Source organism: Loxodonta africana, chromosome 12, assembly GCF_030014295.1.
Source record: "Loxodonta africana isolate mLoxAfr1 chromosome 12, mLoxAfr1.hap2, whole genome shotgun sequence".
In the NCBI taxonomy this organism is placed as follows: Eukaryota; Metazoa; Chordata; class Mammalia; order Proboscidea; family Elephantidae; genus Loxodonta; species Loxodonta africana.
Window position 1 is genome coordinate 39,753,324 of NC_087353.1, and position 19,874 is coordinate 39,773,197.

General features: G+C 39.4%; 1 protein-coding gene across 3 annotated transcripts in view; it reads right to left on the bottom strand.

Annotated features, from left to right (window-relative positions):
• Positions 1–430: 430 nt before the first annotated feature.
• The window catches only part of ASXL2 (ASXL transcriptional regulator 2), a 190,324-nt gene continuing 170,880 nt past the window's right edge, over positions 431–19,874 (bottom strand). For all 3 annotated transcript variants that reach the window (XM_064295135.1, XM_010591973.3, XM_064295136.1), the window contains exons 9-12: positions 17,833–17,929; positions 14,670–14,775; positions 12,354–13,068; positions 431–8,269 (exon numbers count right to left, since the gene is read on the bottom strand). In XM_064295135.1, the coding sequence (XP_064151205.1) occupies positions 5,798–8,269; positions 12,354–13,068; positions 14,670–14,775; positions 17,833–17,929 (3,390 nt within the window). In that variant the 3' untranslated portion in view covers positions 431–5,797. The remainder of the gene's footprint in view (positions 8,270–12,353; positions 13,069–14,669; positions 14,776–17,832; positions 17,930–19,874) is intronic.

Here is a 19,874-nt window from a genome sequence, read left to right on the forward strand (position 1 = left end):
ACCAAGAGCAATGAACACAGATTTCTGAGACCCTGTGATGGAAATAAAGGGAAGTTGGGGGACCAAGTCCTGTGTTCTATCACTGTAACTCAACTGTAGACCAACTATATCTCTAGGCTTCCATGTCATTACCTGAATATGAATTATACTTCCTGTGAGGTAGCAGGCCCACTTAAATATGTTCTAGAGATGGGGGTTCTTAATCTTTGTAAATGGGTATTGTGAATTGGCTCTCACACATTTAAATATTTCTCCTTTATTCCTAAATTGAGGATGCAGATGTTCCCTGAGACTTAATTCCTTTACAAATAGTATATCCTCAGATGAGAAAGAGTGTTATTCTCTTGGATGGCTAAACAATCTTCAGTGTCTCTGGGCAACCCTGATATCTGAAGTTTCACTTTTTGAAAAGCAGTAAGTTTGTTAAAAAAAAAAAAAAAAAGCATACAATGAGTCCTTATTAATTTCCAAAATGTTATTTTTATCAGTAAAAATAACTACAGCTGAACAATTATGGGGAGAACTAGGAAACTACAATACAAACTCAGTTTCATGGGTCACTCGGATACATTCCTGAGAATCTGACCTTCTCAGCTTTTCTTTCAGGTCATGAATAAATCTATACATTATTTATTTTTAAAGAATGGGTTATATGCTTTAATTTCCGAAGACTATCTAGGTATCATCTCTTCTCCCTCAATCATACTCCAAAATCAAGTGTTTACAACCACAAAATGAGTTCTCTTGGACAGCTGGATTCCAGGTTATCTCTAGGTATGGACTGAGACTACTGTCCCTTCCTAACATTTGACTCAGCTGCCATTTTTATAAATGACACTAGGAAGTTCAAAATTTAAGTGTAATGCTGAAAGAGAATTTAAGCAAGCCACAGATGTTACTTGTACATGGTTTTCCCGGCTCTTTTACCTCTCCAGATCAGTCAGAAAGAAGAGGAAACTGGCCATAATACCACTTCTCAGAGAAGCATTGGCAACAGAAAAAAGTCTTCTAATATTCTCTGTGGTTATTTCTTTACACACTCCTAGGGGCTTGGAAGGTGGTGGCAGTGAATGTTTGCTGATGAATTACTGACCACTGTGGAGAAAGGAAAACCTATTCCCCCCCACCCGATACTTCCTTACCATTCTTTGTTTTGGAAGCAAACAATAAAAAAAAATAGCCACATTAAAAAAGAGGCTGCACCTGGTTTTTTCACTTTTCCAGGAACCCAAGGATTAAGCAGTTAAGAGACAGAATAGATGAAACAAGGAGACAAACAGACTAAGAGACTTAATATTTTTACTAGGGCTCTGAAAGAAATACACTACCTTGATTTGTTTATCACCAAATGCCTCATTTTACTTTTTTCCCCCCATACAATCTGCGGTAACCTTCTGAAAGTAGTATAAGGCAACAACTGAGGGCCCTTACCCATACCACTCTCAGATATATGTTAGATCTCAAAAGTCACCAAAAACTCCAAGGTTTTTATTGTCACTTTTAATTATCTTTTACTTAATAATAAAATGAAAAATAAGAATATATGAATACATACAATCTATATACATATATTTATTGCAAATACTTAAAATTCTTATGTAAAATGATTTTTTCTATATTATTTGTGAAAAAATATGACTTTTTAAATGGTGTTGACACCAACTTCTCTGTACATACCCTCAATTCCAATGTTAACAATTCCTTTTAAAAGGCAAAAGACACAAAAGCTTAGCATTTACCAAACCAGTCTGTACAAACCTTGTAGCCAGAAGGGAAAAAAATAGCTTGTGGTAAACACGTCAATTTCCTTTAAAATAAAAAATAAACCCCAAAACTATCCCTCTTATTGCATTTTCCGGAAATAATCTGAGTGACTTTAGAGTAACCTCCTTGGAAAGAATTTGTGCCTTAACAGTGAGGTTCTACAGTTAACATACCATATAAGAGAAATTCAGAGTCTTCCACTGTCACTTTTTACATAGATATTAAAATATATATTACTCAAAATATATTACTGGAAAGCTATTTTTAAAATTGATCTTTAATAGTTGTATCAAATGTAAAGCATTAAAAAAAATAAAATAACCAAGAATCTCTGAAGCTATTACTTCAACTTTAGGAAATATCTTACCTATTGTTCTCTATCAACAGGCATATAGGTACTGAAACATGGTAGGAAAGGCCCCTGCCTACCATCATGTTTCCCAAAGTCTCTTTGGACTATTCTATATGTTGAGCTGAAAACTACCCTCGGACCAAGTGTTTTCCTTAGTACTTTGTGGTTACACAGTGGGGAGACTCTTCCCTCCTTGCTGCAACATGAAACCTCTAGGTCACAGAGAAAACAACCCTGGCACTACTCACTGACGGTGGGTACTAGCAATAAATACCGCTGTAATAATGAGAGAAGACCCTCTTCATTATAACAAATAATTTCACCAAAGAGTTCTTTAAGGGTCTCTGAGATGGAAAAGGCAATAAAAAGCAACTGAGATGGTTACTGTCAGGTGACTAGTATGTATGAATTTACACCTTCACCTGGAAGGCAATGGGGTCTTCCTTTGGCTATTTATTCAAATCTGATGTTTAAGTCTTAGAAATCTATCTCTGTGTGCCAGCCCAGCCCATGTAACTATGCTTCCCACCACCCCTCAAGATAAATTTCCTGTTGGCCAGCTCTTATACTTAAAAAATGTCACATGGATGCCACAGACAGCTTCAGTAATTTGAGTAAAAGAGTTAAGCAATACAAGTAGGGCTAACAGCTCCTGGTTATCTGTTTATTTGGCTTTATTTTCTCATTAAATAGGATGGAGAATTTTAATTAATCAAAAATGCGTTAAGATTCAGGGAGCCTTCTCTACTAGACAACTTAGACCATTGCTAAATAAGACTGAGATGATATATTGTTAATGCTATCTCCCCCAGGTGACCTGCAATGGAGGGTCTCTGAAGGCTAGAGAAGGGTACGCTGGAGGCGTCTGCATCAGGCACACTGCCCGACTGGTCACTGAAGTAGTGCAACTTAACTCAATACCGTAAGAATAAGCTTAGCACTTACTATAAAACATTTCAGATTGAACTCTGAAAACCTAAGATAAACACTGCTTTAAAGGTATTAGAGTACCATACTCTAATAAGTTACTTAAAGATTTTTTTGTTCCTACTTCATTTTTCAAAAGGGCCAGACTACGATTTTTCTGTTTAACTCATGAGTGACTTTCTACTTGAAACCACTGTAATCCAATTTACAACAATCTATGGGAATCGAACTGTTCTCTCATTTGGTTAAGACTGAGGCAGTGTACCTATGGAAATTTCTGTCTCGGGGGTGTTCCTAGATGAAAATATTTTATTAGCTGAGTATTATTTACAAAGAGAATCTGGTGAATACTAACACTTAGGACCTATCTATGTTAGCCTGGGTCAAGACGAAGAGGCACAATATGGTTTGCTCTTCAAATGGTCTCAGAAATCCCTGACACCTTTTCTCCTTTCCTAGCTACAATCTGTCCATCCTCAGATTAAGGGAGCCATGGAAGAAAGCCTTTCTATGACAGGAAAGGAGCAAAGCAGAAAGGTCACTTTCATCAATCCAAATTGGTAATTTGCTATTTAGCTTGGGCTTAGTTCTGAAACACTCAACCACCTCCACGTGCACACCAGCCCTCAGCCCTGCCACTGAAGTGATAAGTGAAGAGGCCGGCCATGGGGAGGAGTTTCACCCATCAAAAGGTCTTTTTAAACTCCCCTTGGACTATCCAGTGCACTCAAAGTTTGGCAGCAGAGCCATGGTGTTTGTTTCCTAATGGTTCTTGGCTCAAGAACTTACTCCTTTATCCCTGGATCATTGCAGCCTTCATATCTCTTTAGCTATGTGAGTGCTGAAGAAAAGCAAAAGATGGAAAGGCATCGTATTATCTTGGCTGAAACTGGAACACAGATATTAATCCTATATTTGCCTTGAGTCATTAAAAAAAAAAAAATGCCAGAAAAGAAAAATGAAAAGTAGAGTTTCTTATGAGGTTTCGAGCAGGGGCTGTGGGAAAGCATTAAGAGTGTGCAAAGCGGGCAGTGGTGGTGGCAGAAAGCTCCAGGCCCATTGCAGGCTCCAAAAGGGGAGCAAAACAAGAATTACTGCCTACTCTCTCCTATCGGGAATGTGACTTAATTTACAAGTTTAAACTGGTCTGTATTTTATAAATATCACATCTTGGATATTAAGTACAAATGCAACTGTACTAGGTTGCACTAATAATTTTACTTTATACGCTTGAAATTAGGAGACTTGAAATCAATACGCAAATGATGCAAACTGCCGATCCCCATTTAAAATCGAATTCTGGTAACTGCAGATTTATTATTTTAATGTTCTTTAACTGTGACCTAAATATTATGTACTCAAAAAATTTTCCATCACTAGAAACAAGATTAAAAAAAACAAAAAGCACAACAACAAAAACGGAAGCAAAAGATGAAAAAACAAACAATGAAACTTTGGGCCTAATTTCTTCTTCTTCTCTAGATATGTCCTTAGCCATTCACTGAAGCCCCTTTAGATTAAAAATTTCCAGTGCAGACAGCAGAAATCTAAAACAAGGGACACGTTTTCTAAAACAGGAAAAATTCCTGACTTTCACCGTGTGTGTGTTTTAAAGCAATATCTAATAAGATTACTCTGTCCTCCACGGGTGCCTGGGAGGTCAAAACAGGTTTAACAGAACGGGCAAATGTGGCATTAGCGAGATTTTCTATCTGCAACAGCAGTGACTATAGAACATTAGGTAACTGGTTGGGAGAGAAGAAGACAGACGGGCTACCTTGCTTCTAGTGTTAAAATTGCTTCCAAAGTTCTTTACGTTCACCTTAACAGTCTCTGCACCTTCACTCCCTTTGCCCAAAAAAGCCCACAGCTCAAATCATGCCATCGCTAACACTTTTCCGTAAGCTTCAGACTAGGATTTATGAATGACTAAGTGCTTGGGCAGTACTGCTGAAGTGTTGTCCTGCACAGGCTACAGAAGCACAACGGGCCAGAGAGGCACAGCCTGCAAAGACCACACTTGCTGTCTCAGGGTGTGGGAGCGGGATTAGGAAACAGCAGGGATTCACAGATTGCAAGCGGAGTGCTTGGCGATAGCACTGGTTTATGGAAACCAAGAACCAGGTCAGAGCTTTCAAAGTCTGAAACACTACCTGTGAAACCGATGCCTTATATAATTTGAACTTAAGGAGGTTCCACCTAAAGTAAAGGGACTGAGTAAACCCTGAATCCACACCTTGCCAAGTCTGAATCATCTATTTATAACCTGCAGCCAGACTGTCAAGACATACCTAATCAGCGTGGATGCTCATTTCCTTAGACCATTCCTTCACTCCTTCCTTTTCCTAGCCTCTTAGAAAAGGTCAGAAGGGAGACGGCTCTCCGTCACCATATATTGCATGAAACCTTTCTGAGAGTCGCATCAAGCAGAACATAAATCTGAATTCAAAGTAACACATTATTACCTAAACACTTGGAAAAACAATGTTAAAACAAAATGTGACATATTTACATGATTTTGTAAGTGCAAACTTGTCACAAATTTCACAAAGTCTTGCTTGACTTAGACTTACTAGACAAGGTGCTCTTCCTCTAAAATGTGAAAGATCTGTACTCTGTATTCCTGATTCAGCAACATTTGTCTCTGAAGACAACTGAAACCTATTTATTTCTGTGATTCCAAAAGGATGCAAAAAACACATTTCATCAACTCTTCCCTTCCCCCTCCTTTACAGCGTGTTCTTTCTAGTGTCATTACCGAACGACAAGGCAGGAGACACACAGTTTAGAGGGGCCAATGCAATCATCATGGCAAAAAGCGCCACACCCTTTGCACATGATCATGGCTTTCAATCGGCAGTAACATTTCGAAGGCGTGTCCTCTATGCTGTTCTCTTCGGGAAAGGCCTGAACAGGAATGGTTTGGCCATGGCTGCTGGGATTCATAGCTTGGCTAGCAGGGATGGTAGTGACGGTCACTGAAAAGGACATGACATCACCTACGTTGCTAGATACCTGGCTACAGTCAGGCATACCCGGCACAGCAGAGCTATGGTCCATGTCAGATGAGGTGGAGACGTTGATCATGCCTCTGTAGCTTGGCCCTATCTGTGTGGGGCTTCCGTACAGCTTTGGGGTTTGCAGTGGTGGAAGGAGTAGAGGCTTTCGGGTGGGGCTGTCTGCAGGTACAGGAAGAGCAGCAGAACTGAAAAGCTCAGGGCTGCTACACATCATCTTACCTCTCACTGCATGAGCCATTTGCTTCTGTGCTGCCTGAATAAAATCTCTGGCTAGGATCTTTTCATCGAATGTCTGGCCTCTAGTGAATAGGTAATTCTCCTTGCTTAAAGTGGTTTGCTCATTCACTACTGTCTCTGCCTTCACATTCCTGTTAGCTAAGCAGTCACTGCTGGATAGGGCGTCCCTACTGTGGAGTCCTGAACTTGTTTCACACTTGTCAGAACTCTGGGAAGCCTGAGGCTCCTTTTTCACGGCGAGAGATTCCTGCTCATCACCAGTACTCTCCTCGTCAGTATCGTCTTCTTTGCCGCTGCTACTATCTCCTGTTGCTTTTTTACAGTCTGCATATCCCATTTTCAAGGCCTCACTGGGGCTACTTAGGCAAAAACGGTCTTCAGGGTTTACTGAATGGGTCCTCCTAAAGCTCTCAGAAACCCTGCCATAGGTGGAAATGTTAAGTAAGTAGTGGCCTGACATTGCAGGCTTGGATGTCCTTCTGCCAGCAAAACCCAGCATGAACCTCTGGCTTGTGGAGATGTCTTCTAATTGGAAACCTGAGTGAGCAAAGTTGAACTGGTTGGGCTGCAGGGCTGGGAGAACATTCTGCCTCTGAACCCTTTTGATGAGAGTCTGAAGGATCTGATCTTGGGTAGCCTTACTCAGTCCTTCTTGGTATGAGCGTGTGTCAATGCTAGAGTCCCTCAGATCCTTAGCTGAAAAGAGCTGAAGGGTCCTTGGAACCTGGGGTAGCTGCTTACTTTGCAACATTTTACCCAGCTGCTGTATAGCTGGGTGGGACTGCCGTTCATTGATTTCTTCTCTTGTGCTACCTTCTGTTATGTTGGTACCTGTGGGTGCGCCTATCTCCTTTTCTTCTTGACTCAGGGGAACAGTTTTCATTTCAACTTTGGTGAAAGGTTTAGGAAGGATTTGCTCCATGGGAACATCTTTGCCCTGGAGCAGCTGGGTGACCAAAGGATTATTAGCAGGGATACTAGAGCTTGGTCTTGAAATGGGTCCATTCATATTTGAAGAAGTTCCTGGGGTTTTAAGGCTAGAAACTGCTGGCAAAGTGCTCAAGGATGGAGCTGATCCAGTAGGCGCTATAGTTACACTGACCTGGGGTAAAGGAAACTTTTCTACAGTGGCTGCTGTCAGTAAAGATGGCAAAGGAGGAGTCATATCCACTGGAGCACTAGCTTTTGTCTCTGCTGAGGCTGAAGGGTTTGGTGTATTCTTACTAGAACCTGCTTTGGGCTCAACTGTGCCATCAATTGCAAAATGAACAGGTGAGGCACCTGAGATTAGAGCAGGGCCTTTTGGAGTAGAAGGTGCTTTCTCCTGCCTGCAATTAGTGGACCCCTGCAGGTGGCTGAGGGAGGTCACTGTGGGTGTTGTCCTGGTGGGGTTCAGTTTTTCATTATTCAACTTCTCTAAAGCTGGTGGGGGTGGGTTAATACGGGCTGGTGACGGGACACTTGTGCATGCTCCACTGACGGCAGATGTGGGAGACACTGAGGAGGTTTGCTGTAGTTGTGCTCCAGAGACACTATGAGGCTGTGCCTGGCCTGGGTTCTTGGTCTCAGATTGGGGCTGAGTCTCTGGACCACAGGGTAAAAGCTCTCTCGTACCTCCCCTGCTTCCAGTTCCTGCCAGTTCCAGTGTGGGGCCCTTTCTAGTTTCACTGACTCTGTCTGAGCCTGGACTCCCTCCCCTAGCAGTTTTCCTTTCACCGCCCTCTCCTGGTCCTTGTCCACCCCCTGGGCCAGGTCCTGGAATGGTCCCTCCAACTGAGGCGGCTGCAGCGGCTGCAGCTGCGGCTGCAGCAGCTGCCCTCTGTGCTTTGACCAGTTGGGCTTTTGCTTTGATGTCTGCAAGGGTTCTGGCTCCTGTTCTGTTAGGACTAGTGACGGAGACTGGAAAACGAGCCCTGGGAGAGACCTGCGATGTAGGAAACGGCATGAGGGAGATTCTGGAGACCGGGATCTGAAAGAAGTAGGAAAAAAAACAGATCAGAGCTTAGTTTTCATTTATGAGAATAACAAAACTTCATTAACACTTAAATTTCTAGAGTAGGGTGAAGACTACAGTACCTGTGACAAAGAAGGGAGGTCTATAGCTGGCCTGGGATGAAACCATGGAGACAGAAACACAAATTTGTTTCAACTTTGGTACCTCCTCTATCGGTGCCAAAGACTTTCCTCCCTCCCCAGGAACCCCTCAACTTCCACTCCTGCTCCAAATTTCCACTCCTCTCCTAAACACAACTCCCTTCTAATACCAGCACTATTCTGAACTGGTAATTATTTAAGATATAAACCTTTCTATGGTATCTGCATTTTCAAATGTGTGTTTGTGTGTGTGACGTGAGTGGGAGAAGAGTAGCCTATCATCACTGTTTTCACTTCTTTGCTTCACTAGCAAGGCTGTGCCCTGTTCTACACACAGACACACTGTTAAGCATATAGGCTGGATCACTTAAAATTATATCAACTAGACAGCACTTGAATGCAGACCCAAAGGTGTACATACTATGCCCACCTACGTGAGGGAGTGTGTAGATATGTAGACATAACATTTCCTCTGGTGATTCTCATCCCTGGCTGGTATCACACTTGCCTGTGGAGCTTTTTAAGCTTCTTTCAGATGCCCTGAGTCCTACCTCAAAATTTATATATTAGAACCCCTAGAAAAAGCTTCTCATGAAGTTCTGATGCACCATCAGGTTTGAAACCACTGATTTTCATGTCATATCATATCCTATCGGAAAGGAATGTGACTCTTGCTCTAAACAATACTTTGAAAATTACTGGAGTTAACTAGGATCAGGATCTGCACACTTCTAGCAGCTGGCTGAATTGAAAGGAGTAGATAGCTGTTGGATGCAACGCTGGAAGCACTCACTCATCTATGCCAAGAAACTTGGAAGACAGCTACCTGGCAAACCCACTGTAAGAGATCCATGTTTTTGCCCTTTCCAAATAAAGGTGATCTAAGAGAACGCGGAAATTATCAAACAATATCTTTAATATCACATATAAGTAAAGATCAAAGACTACAGCCTTCAGTACAGATTACACCTCAACATCAAGAAAGCAAAAATCCTCACAACTGGACCAATAAGGAACATCATGATAAATGGAGAAAAGATGGAAGTTGTCAAGGATTTCACTTTATTTGGATTCACAATCAACATCCATGGAAGCAGCAGTCAAGAAATCAAATGATGTATTATTGCATTGTGCAAAATCTGCTGCAAGAGATCTTTTTAAAGTGTTGAAAAGCAATGATGTCACCTGAAGACTAAGGTGTGGCTGATGCAAGCCATGATATTTTCAATCGCCTCATATGCATGCAAAAGCTGGACAATGAATAAGGAAGATCGAAGAAGGACTGACTGATGCCTTTGAATTATGGTGTCAGCAAAGAATACTGAATACATGGGCTGCCAGAGGAGCAAACAAATCTGTCTTGGGAGAAGTACAGCCAGAATGCTCCTGCGAAGTGAGGATGGCAAGACTTTGTCTTATGTACTTTGACATGTTATCAGGAGGGACCAGTCCCTAGAGAAGGAAATCACGCTTGGTAAAGTAGAGGGTCAGCAAAAGACAGGATGACCCTCAGTTAGATAGGTACCTAACAGCAACAACATACAGCTGTTACTGACAATCTAGAAAATTTGATTTAAAAAAATTAAGCAATGGAACTCTAAATAAGAAAATACAGTCCATCTTTCTGGAAATCCTTAAATTAAGAATCATAAAATAACAATTTGTCATTATTTCCGCAACACCCGTTTATCAAAAGGTCATCAGTCTTGAAAAATTGATTCTCTGTAATTCAGAAGTTAGGACTCTCTGGTTGTGTAACGGTTATCACTAAGTCCATGTATTTTACAACATGAGACGTAATTAATTCCTCTTTTAGAGTTGAATCTATTTTACCTCCAATTCTACGAGCCTAGGTAGCATATTTAGAAGCTGCTCACAGTAAGAAAGAAAAAATTGTTGCTCCTTGGTGACATCATCTAGAAGAGACCACTGATAAGGGAAAAACAGACAAATCTAGACAAGTTAAATGTAAGAAAAGCACCATTGTTTATGAGAATTTTATACAGGGACAAACAACCTTACATAAGAATAATCTTGAGAGTAACACTTTACCTATCACAAAAAGTGATATCGTAATGACATGTTGAAATTAAATAATGGCGATCAGGAAAAGTGGCTAAAATAAAATTTTATTACTTAGTAACCTTTAGTTATTTTTGTAAATAACCCTATTATCTAAGAATGCACAATAAATGAGATTTTATATCTTTTTAAGCACGAAACCACTAAACGTTTTCTAGGTATTGATAACGATTTACCTTACTGAGAAAACCAACCATGGTATGGCAAATAGATTAGATCCTGTTCTTTTTAACTATATACAGAATGGTAAAAACAAACAAACAAAATATATTCGTGTGTGTGTGTGTATGCTTCATTTTTGTATACATATACACATAGCTAAGTTAGGGCATTTGTAATAAAAATTCCATTTTTGTTTTGTATTTAAATTTTGTTTAAAAAGTTATATTGTTATAAATTACATCAAGCTTTGCCTAAGGAAGTGAGATTTGAGATAGGGGTTTAAGCTAAAGAGTTACTAATACAACTTCTGGTGAAAAGTCCTTTAGCAGGGAACGAGGAGAACAGAGGAAAAAAGTAAAATTATACTTAGTCATAGTAGATTTACATTGTCAGTGTTGAGTCTCTTGGGATTAGCAAAAAGTATACAGAACATGATGTTATCCATCTCTTTACAGATAAGGAAACAGATTTACGTGTTCTACCCAGTGCCATTCATTTATAGTAAAACCTAAACTACAACTCAGCTCTAGCATCTGGAGATAAGAACTGATTGGCATTCATTAAGGAAAGCTTTCTAATATTTTAATAAGAAGAATAGTAAAATTGATTATCATAAAAACCAGAATCTTTGGCAAAGCAAGGCAGTGTTTATTAATGGTAGAAAGTATTTAAAGAGTAAGAAAAAAAGATAGATTCCTAAAAGCTGAAGCCATAAATCTTAACACTGAGTAATGAAGAATGTCATACCATCAGTAGTAAGTACGATGAGAGAGAGGAGTCACATAGTATATGAAATGGATGAAGTAACAGCAATAAAATGTTTCCAAGGGATATTTCCTGATATACCTAACTTTGGTTCATCCAAGTTAAATGAAAAGGGGAAAAAGGTATTTTTATTTGGTTTATTTTTCTATTTTTATTCTAATGTGAGTAGACACATTATACACAGTAGACACACAATACTATACATTACATGAATGCAACTACGAACCGATATTAAACAGAAGCTAAAGTATTAATAAAACTTTCAGGTCAGGGGTAAAAAACGTATTTGGGTTTTCAAGGGCTTAACCCTGTTAGATACAGACTTTATATACCAAGACAGTCAGAGACATTGCCTATAGGAATTAGAAAGATCTGATATGCAACAATATAGGTATAGACAGAAGTTAATGACATATGCTATACAGCGGAGCTTAGCAAGGCTATTCCATCTTACTAATATCCTTCAAGTAGCCAGTGGTGAGTCCTTTGATACAAAGGAGCCAAGAGTGTTATAAACCACAGAACATGAAATCATTTATGGCAGTAAGTAAAGGCCAAGGTGCACTTAAACATCACGGCTCTTGGAACAAATATCTTATTTTTTAATCAAACCAATGGCCTCCTCATCCTTGTTCTCATACTTATTTTATAAGATGGAATAATGTCCACAATTGTCTTAAGATAGCCAGCATGGGGAGTAGGAGAGGCAATAGACACCCAGTTTCCTTCCTTATTTAAATATCGGTAATGATCTGTAGGAATGCAGTTCTAACTATCTATCTCTTAAAAACCAATATTTTTTTCCTTATAAGATCACAGCTACGTGCATATGCAGTGTATACAACTGCTTCTATATTAAGAGATACTACAGATTTTCTGAAATTTAGTAGGTATGACCAAAAACTTAAGAGTTCAGTCCATCTCTCCTTTTCAATCCTCTCTACTCTTACCTTGAGGGGTGGTACTCTTCGCACCTGGACCCTGTCCCCTCTGCTGAGAAAGGGCTGTGGCGAGCCTTGAAATGGCTGCTGGTGCTGGCGACTGTCAGCAACACGTGGCCTCTTCTCCCAGCTCACAGGGGGCTCCTCTTGGGTGAGAGAAGATTTCCTCTTGAGGCCTTCTGGGCTCTGATCAACAAGAGTTGACAGAGGCTCTTTCATAGTGGTCTCCTGTGGACCTGCTTCTACTATGGGCTTCATTATTGGTTTTTCCACCCCAGGACTATTGGTTTTGCTTAGGGATGTAACTAAAGCATCTTGGCTTTCACTTTTGTTACAATTAGAAGTTGTGTTGAGATGATTCTCTCTCTCAGATTCAGCAGAGGCAACTGGCTTCTGTTCCATGATATCCTCATCCTTTCGGCATTTGATGGGAAGAATGCTGCTAAGTTCATTTGTATTGGTAGCTGAGGAAAGTAGGGGCTCTGCGGATTTGGAGAAGCTTGGCTGCACCTTATCTTGGCTCCCACGCTCTTCTTTTGTCACTGGTGATGGCATTTGTACTGCTTCTTCTTTAGACTCTGACTGGGGAACTACTGGGGCTATTCTGAGAGGAGAGGCCTCTGAAGGAAGCATGGATTTTGGTTGCTCAGCTGGGATTTTCTTTACTTTGGGATCACTGGTTGAAGCTATCAATTTCTTTGAATCCTCAAGGCTCAGACCAGAACTAAAAAGTGGAAGAAAGAAATATTCTAATTGAGAAATAGTCCATGTTACTGAAGGCATTATGAAATAATGGAATACGATAATACCTACAAGAATCCCCGACACATAATAGGTGTTCTTCGTGTCATTATCTTCAGATTGAGTAATATTTTTATCGGTACAAGTTCTGGAGCCAGAGTACCTGGATTTGAATCCTGGCTCTGATACAAACTGTCCATGTGCTCTTAAGTTACTAGCCTTCTGTACCTCAGTTTCCTTAATTTTAAACTGAGGTACAGACTAATTGTAAAGATTAATTCATAGTGTTATGATGAAAAGCACTTAGAACAGTACCGAGCCACATAATAAAATCTCAATAATAGTTACTACTACGTGTGCTTATAAAGGGGCCACATGGTCTACATGCATGCATCATAGATTATTCACAAGGGAACTGAAAGAAGATCCATTCACCCTGGGGTTCTGGGTTTGAATTACAACCAATATGATGCTCTATGGTACCTACAGGAAGGCTGGCCCAGGAAATCCAAAGGGATAGTAGGAGAGTTGGTTGTTAATGTTTTCCAGGGGTTGAGAATTACAACTCTAAAAGTTTTTAGAAAATCTGTTTAAACCCCACTTGGTATAGTTTTAAAATTCTGAGTTCCAGCAATTGTGAACTATCCTGGGTCTATAGGCCAATTGGGATTTCCAGGATATGTCCTGACAAAGAGCTTGACTACTTCTTAAGGGTCACTAGATGCTCCTCCTAATGTTCTCCTAATGCTTTAGGATATTGTACAATACGTAAAAAAAAAAAAAAAACAGTATAGCCTTCTTAAAAAAAAAAAAGCCTTCTTAGGTGACTTCAAATTATTAGGTCTGCATCTCTGAGATGGAATGGCTAAGGATAAAACCAGGCAGTATGCAAAAGGCAGGGAGGGAGACTTAACAAACAAATAGGACTTTGGGTATTTGATCTGATTTCAAATAAAACAGGCTGTTTATGTGTTCTCATTACTATTTCATTTGCATTTTTTGTTAGGAAAAAAAGATTTAGACTATAGCTCCTTGAGGACAGGGTTTGTATTTTGACTCAGCTATGTGTATCTCCCAGATTATCTTCCAGAGTACCTTTCGCAGAGATGAGCCTGTTTAATTACACTTTGGGTCTAATGGGTCCATATTACAGAATTTCAAAGATCCCTTAGTGATTCTGAATAAGCTGTCATATTTTGGTATTCTTAAACATTATAAAAATGTACAGAATCTTAGCATTCTTATATCTTATAAAGTTACTGGGGGGGGGGGCAGCCCTTTCAAAGAAAGAGATGCTTATTAATTCAAGATAATAAAATCTTTTTTTCTTTTTAATGAAACCATCCTGCTCATGATGATGGTGTGTTAAGGGTCAAGAATTATGAGCAATACAATTCTGGGCACCTGAGATTCAGAAACAAAAAACAAAAAAAACCACAGTAAAAAAGAAAAGGTGAAATAAAAAATAGAAGGCAAAAAAAAAAAAATGGGGACTAGATTTTCTGGCAAGGTAATGAGATGAAGTACGACATGACAACTATGTAGGAATTAACATCTCATTTACACAACTTGTCTTGGTATTACCTCTGACCATAGTAGCTTTCAAAGAATTGTTCTTTCCATAGCTCCACTTTTTTCTCCTTTTCAATCTCTTGTCGAATTCTCACCTGCATCTCAGGTGTAAACTCACCTGTAATGTAAAAAAAGAAGAAAAAGATATTCAACAGAAAAATGTTGTCTGCAACTTTTAGCTATCTGTAAGTCATGAAAGGTTCATGCAGAAATCAGAATACTATCACATGAACGTAACAGAAGCTTCCAAATCTCCTCACTGTAAGGTAGTGCCTATGCGCCATTAGTGGAATAAAAATACATGTGCACATCACCCCACAGTTTTCAGTACTTGGCTGAGGTCAACAGATCTCTTGGCTTCCCTGCAGCACCTCCCTCCTGCTCCAAACATCGTATGTTTCCAGATCTCCTATCTCTCTAACCTTTATTTCTAACTTCTTTTCCACTGTGGCACAACAGTGCTGTGCTTTCAGTAAATAATGCCACTGTGGTAAGTTTTAAAGTTCTGTTTCTCCAAGGCAACTTGTTTTGTAGCCCTTTTATCTCTAATCGCAGAATAAAAAGCTATGCCCCATTTACAAGCATTTAAGCTTCTAGTAACAAGATAGGGAATTAACCATATCACACAAGAAAATCAACTAAAAATGGAACGACCACCTAAATCTAAGAACTAAAACCATAAACCTCTTAGAACAAAACACATTGGTACCTAGTTTCTGACGATCCTTAGATCTGATCCAAAAGCACAAGCAACAAATGACATTTTAAAGTGTACAATTTAGTGGCATTTGTGCACTCCCAGTGTTGTGCAGCTACCACCTCTGTCTAGTTCCAGAACATTTCCATTGGTCCCCACTAAGCAGTCACTTCGTAATCTCTTCCCCAAGTCCCAGACCACCACCAGTCTGCTTTCTGACTCTACGGATTCACCTACTCAGGATATTTCATATAAATGGATTTTTTTCTTTTTTAAATTTCTATTGAGGTGAAATTCATAGAACATGAATTTCACCTCAACAGAAATTAAAAAAAGAAAAAGACAGACAGTGGTTTTACTTACAGCTGCATATTAGCATCACTTGAGGAGGGAAAAAAACAAGCCAAAGTTCAGGCCCTGTTATGGGTTGAACTGCGTCCCCCACAAAAAGATACGCTGAATCCTAACCCCAGGTACCTGTGAATGTGACCTTACTGCAAATAGGATCTTTGCAGATGTAATTAGTTAACAGAGGTCACACTGGAGTACAGTGGGCTCTAATCCAATATGACTGGTGTCCTCATAAAAGAGAGGAGAGACACAGACACAGGAGCTGCACAGAGAAGGTGGCTGTTATGGACAGCAATTGTGTCGCCAAAAATACATGTTGTAAATCCTGACCCCTGTAGCTATGGATGCAACCCCATTTGGGAATAGGGTTTTCTTTGTTATGTTAATGAGAACATATCACATAGAGTGTGTCTCACGCCAATCACTTTTGAGATATAAAAGAGCAAATTAGGCATAAAAAAAACCCCAAACCAAACCCAGTGCCATCGAGTCCATTCTGACTCATGGTGAAACCCTGGTGGCATAGTGGTTAAGTGCTACAGCTGCTAACCAAAGGGTCAGCAGTTCGAATCCGCCAGGTGCTCCTTGGAAACTCTATGGGGCAGTTCTACTTTGTCCTATAGGGTCGCTATGAGTAAATTAGGCACAGAAACACTCAAATACAGATGGGAGAAGACAGATGCCATACCACATGAAGATCACCTAGGCACCAAAGAACAGAAGCTGAAAAGACACAAGGACCTTCCCCCAGAGCTGAGAGAGACAGAAAGCTTTCTCCAAGAGCTGGTGCCCTGAATTTGGACTTTTAGCCTCCTAAACTGTGAGAAAATAAATTTGTTTGTTAAAGCCCCTCACTTGTGGTATTCCTGTTATAGCGGCACAACGAAACTAAGACAATTTGGTATTGAGAAGTGATGCTGCTAACAAACACCTAAAATGTGGAAGTGGTTGTGGAAGGCAGAGGCAGAGATTGGAGTTATGCTGCCACAAACCAAGGAATGCTGGGGGCTACCAGCAGCTGGAAGAGAAGGAAGGGTCTTCTTCTAGAGCCTTCAGAGAGAACACGGCTTTGCCAACCATGAATTCATACTTCTAGCCTCCAGAACTGTAAGAGAATTAATTCCTGTTGTTTTAAGTCACCCACGTTTGTGGTACTTAGTTACGGCAGCCCCAAGAAACTAACAGAGCATCCTAGACCAGATAAACCACAATCATTGAGAGTGGGGCCTAGGCGCCAGTATTTTTAAAAACATCACAGGTGATTATACAACGGGCAGCCAGGATTTGGACATCTGGGCTGTTTCCACTTTTGGCTATGAACATTCTTGTACAACTGCTAATACGGACAGATACTACATGCTGTGCTCACACACAAAAAATTACCTATTATCTTATAATTTACTCTTAGCAAATGAGTTAAATCAGAGTTATGAGCATGGTGTACACGGCAAACCAGTGACTATGGTCAGTAATTCTCATTCATTATCTGTAGTTATTAAAATGTTCTGATTGCCACTGAACTGTATACTTGAAGTGGGTGAATTTTAACAGCATGTGGAATATATCTCAATATTTTATATGATATTTATATTTTACATCTCAATGTATCTCAGTGTTTTAAAAAAACACTCTTTCACTGCTTCTTTTAACTCTTAGTTTCATGAAGGTTGGGCAAAAGTAAGGAAGTTATCTCCCTGTTTACCAAACAGTGACTAATAGCTCCATAAAATAACCCTAATTCTACACTCAGCTTGTTAGGGAGCTTATTAAAATTTCAATTTCTAGGCACTACCTAGACGTGCTAAATCAGAATTTCTAGGAATAGAGCTAAAACTCTGCCTTTATTTTAGCTTCTGAAGTGACTCTAAATCATTCAAGAAACACATTGCTGGACTCCACCTGGAGCCAACCCTGGTTACACTGGCTACAGATGAGACTCTAGCAATATATTTCACAGAGGATCACTGGTTCTACCTTATGGAAACATCCTGTCCTCTGCCTTCCTTAATTACACAACTACCTATTGGCGCAGAGAGGTGCCAATATGCACTCAGAGTGGCTCCAGGTGCATATAAATATACTGGTTTCAAGTGCCATCTTGGGAGACACATGGGGTAGAACACTTACCTTCTGAGAGTCTTTCCTTCCAGCCTTGGGCTGCTGAAGTGAAGAATTCATTGTTAAGGGCTGAACCGTTTAACTTCATCAAACCATCTGGACCAACCTGGGTCAAAGAATAAGTAAAGGAACTGTTACAAAGAAAGTTAAGGTATCACATGGTACTTTACTTTCCTTTCTTTACAGAAAATAATGTAAGTACATTTAATTTATTGAAAGATGACCCTACCATGCAAATAATACCCTTAATACCATTATTATGGACACCTCTATTTTTTAATATATCACTTTTTCTAAAATATTTCCTCTCCTATTTATCTCTCCTCCCTTTCAATCCCATTCTCCAATGATTAAAATCCTGTTCGCAGAACCACCTGCATACAGACAGATAGGAAATATGCTTCTTGGGGGGAACAGTTCATTATTTGTTCTATAAAAATGGGACCAAGTTACACACACTGCTTTGCATCTTACTTTTCTCACTTAATACAGTGTAGAAATCTCTCCAGGTGAACAGGCATAGTTTTAGCTTCTCTCTAACAGCTACACATTGTTTCACTGTTTGAATGTACCCAATTCATTTACCCACTCCCTAGTGATAGTTATACACTTTGTTCCCAGTGTTTTCCCAAAACCAACAAAGCTGCAATAAGCATTCTGGTATAGATGAATAAATTCATGCCTTTATTTCTCTAGGATAGATTCCCAGATCAACGAATGTGTGTGTTTAACTAGATACTGACAGATTATTTTCCAAAAAGGCTAAAACAGTTCACATATCAGCAATATGTGAGCATATACTTTCCCTGATAAAAGTAGATATTATTGTTCACTTTTGTCAATCTAATGGGTTTGAGATGGTAAAAGTTCCCATTTTCTTGACTACTAGAGTGTCTACGAAACTTTCTGCAGGTTTACTGAATATTTAGATTTGTTATCATGTGAATTGCCAATTCGTATCATTTGTCCATTTTTCTATGGGGTTGCTTATTTTCATGTATTATTAATTTGTAAGACCCAGTGCCGCTGAAGAGTCCTATGCATATTATACACAGTAAAACTTATTTTCACATATGTTGAAAATGTTTTTCCCAATTAATCTGTTTAATGACTTGATTTGTGACATCTTGTCAGAGGTTTTTAAATATTCTTTTTAATATCAGAGATTTTGAATTTCCTGTCTTGGTTAAAAACATAAAATCTTATTTAAGTAACACATAAGACCCAAGATATGAAAAGATGCTGATGGAAGGACTTAATAAATTAAAATATCACACAAAGCCACTGCAATCAAAACCCTAGTATTACATAAAAAACAAACAAAAAAAACCCTATTATTACCGGCATTAAAGTGAAAAAAGAAACCAATGGAACAGGAGAAAGCATCTAATAAATAGATACTGCATATATATGAATAGGATCTATGACAACGGTGGTATTTCAAACATAAATATATAGTGCTGGATAAACTATCCATCCAATAGAAAAGTAAGTTGAATCCCACTTTCACAGCATATACAAAAAAAAAAAAAAAAAATCCAGATGGATAAAAAAATCTAAATGTAAATTTTAAGTCAATAATTTTAAAGGAAAATTTAGGAAACTATTTGGAAGACCTAAGAATTAGGTTTAACTTAACCCACTTTACGTACGAAACCTAATTGCGTAAACATTATTTTACCCTGATCTAGGGCAGGAGTTGGTAAACTTTTTGTATAAAGGGCTTCATTGCAAATATTTTGGGCTTTGCAGGCTATGTGGCCTCTGCTGCAACCACTCGGTTCTGATGCTGTAGTACAAAAGCAGTCACAGACAATATGTACACTAATAGAAGTTGCTGTGTGCCAAAAAACTATTGAAGAAAATAAGCAGTGGGCTGGAATTGGCCCACGGGCCGTAGTTTCTGAACCTTGCACTAGAATGTCAGTAGATGGGTAACAGGTTTCCCTGTGAGAACAGCTCATTTAACCCCTGCCTGAATACTCCACTGATGAGCAAGTACTCCATAATAAGGCAATCCATTCTACAGTTTTAACAGCTCTGTTATGTTG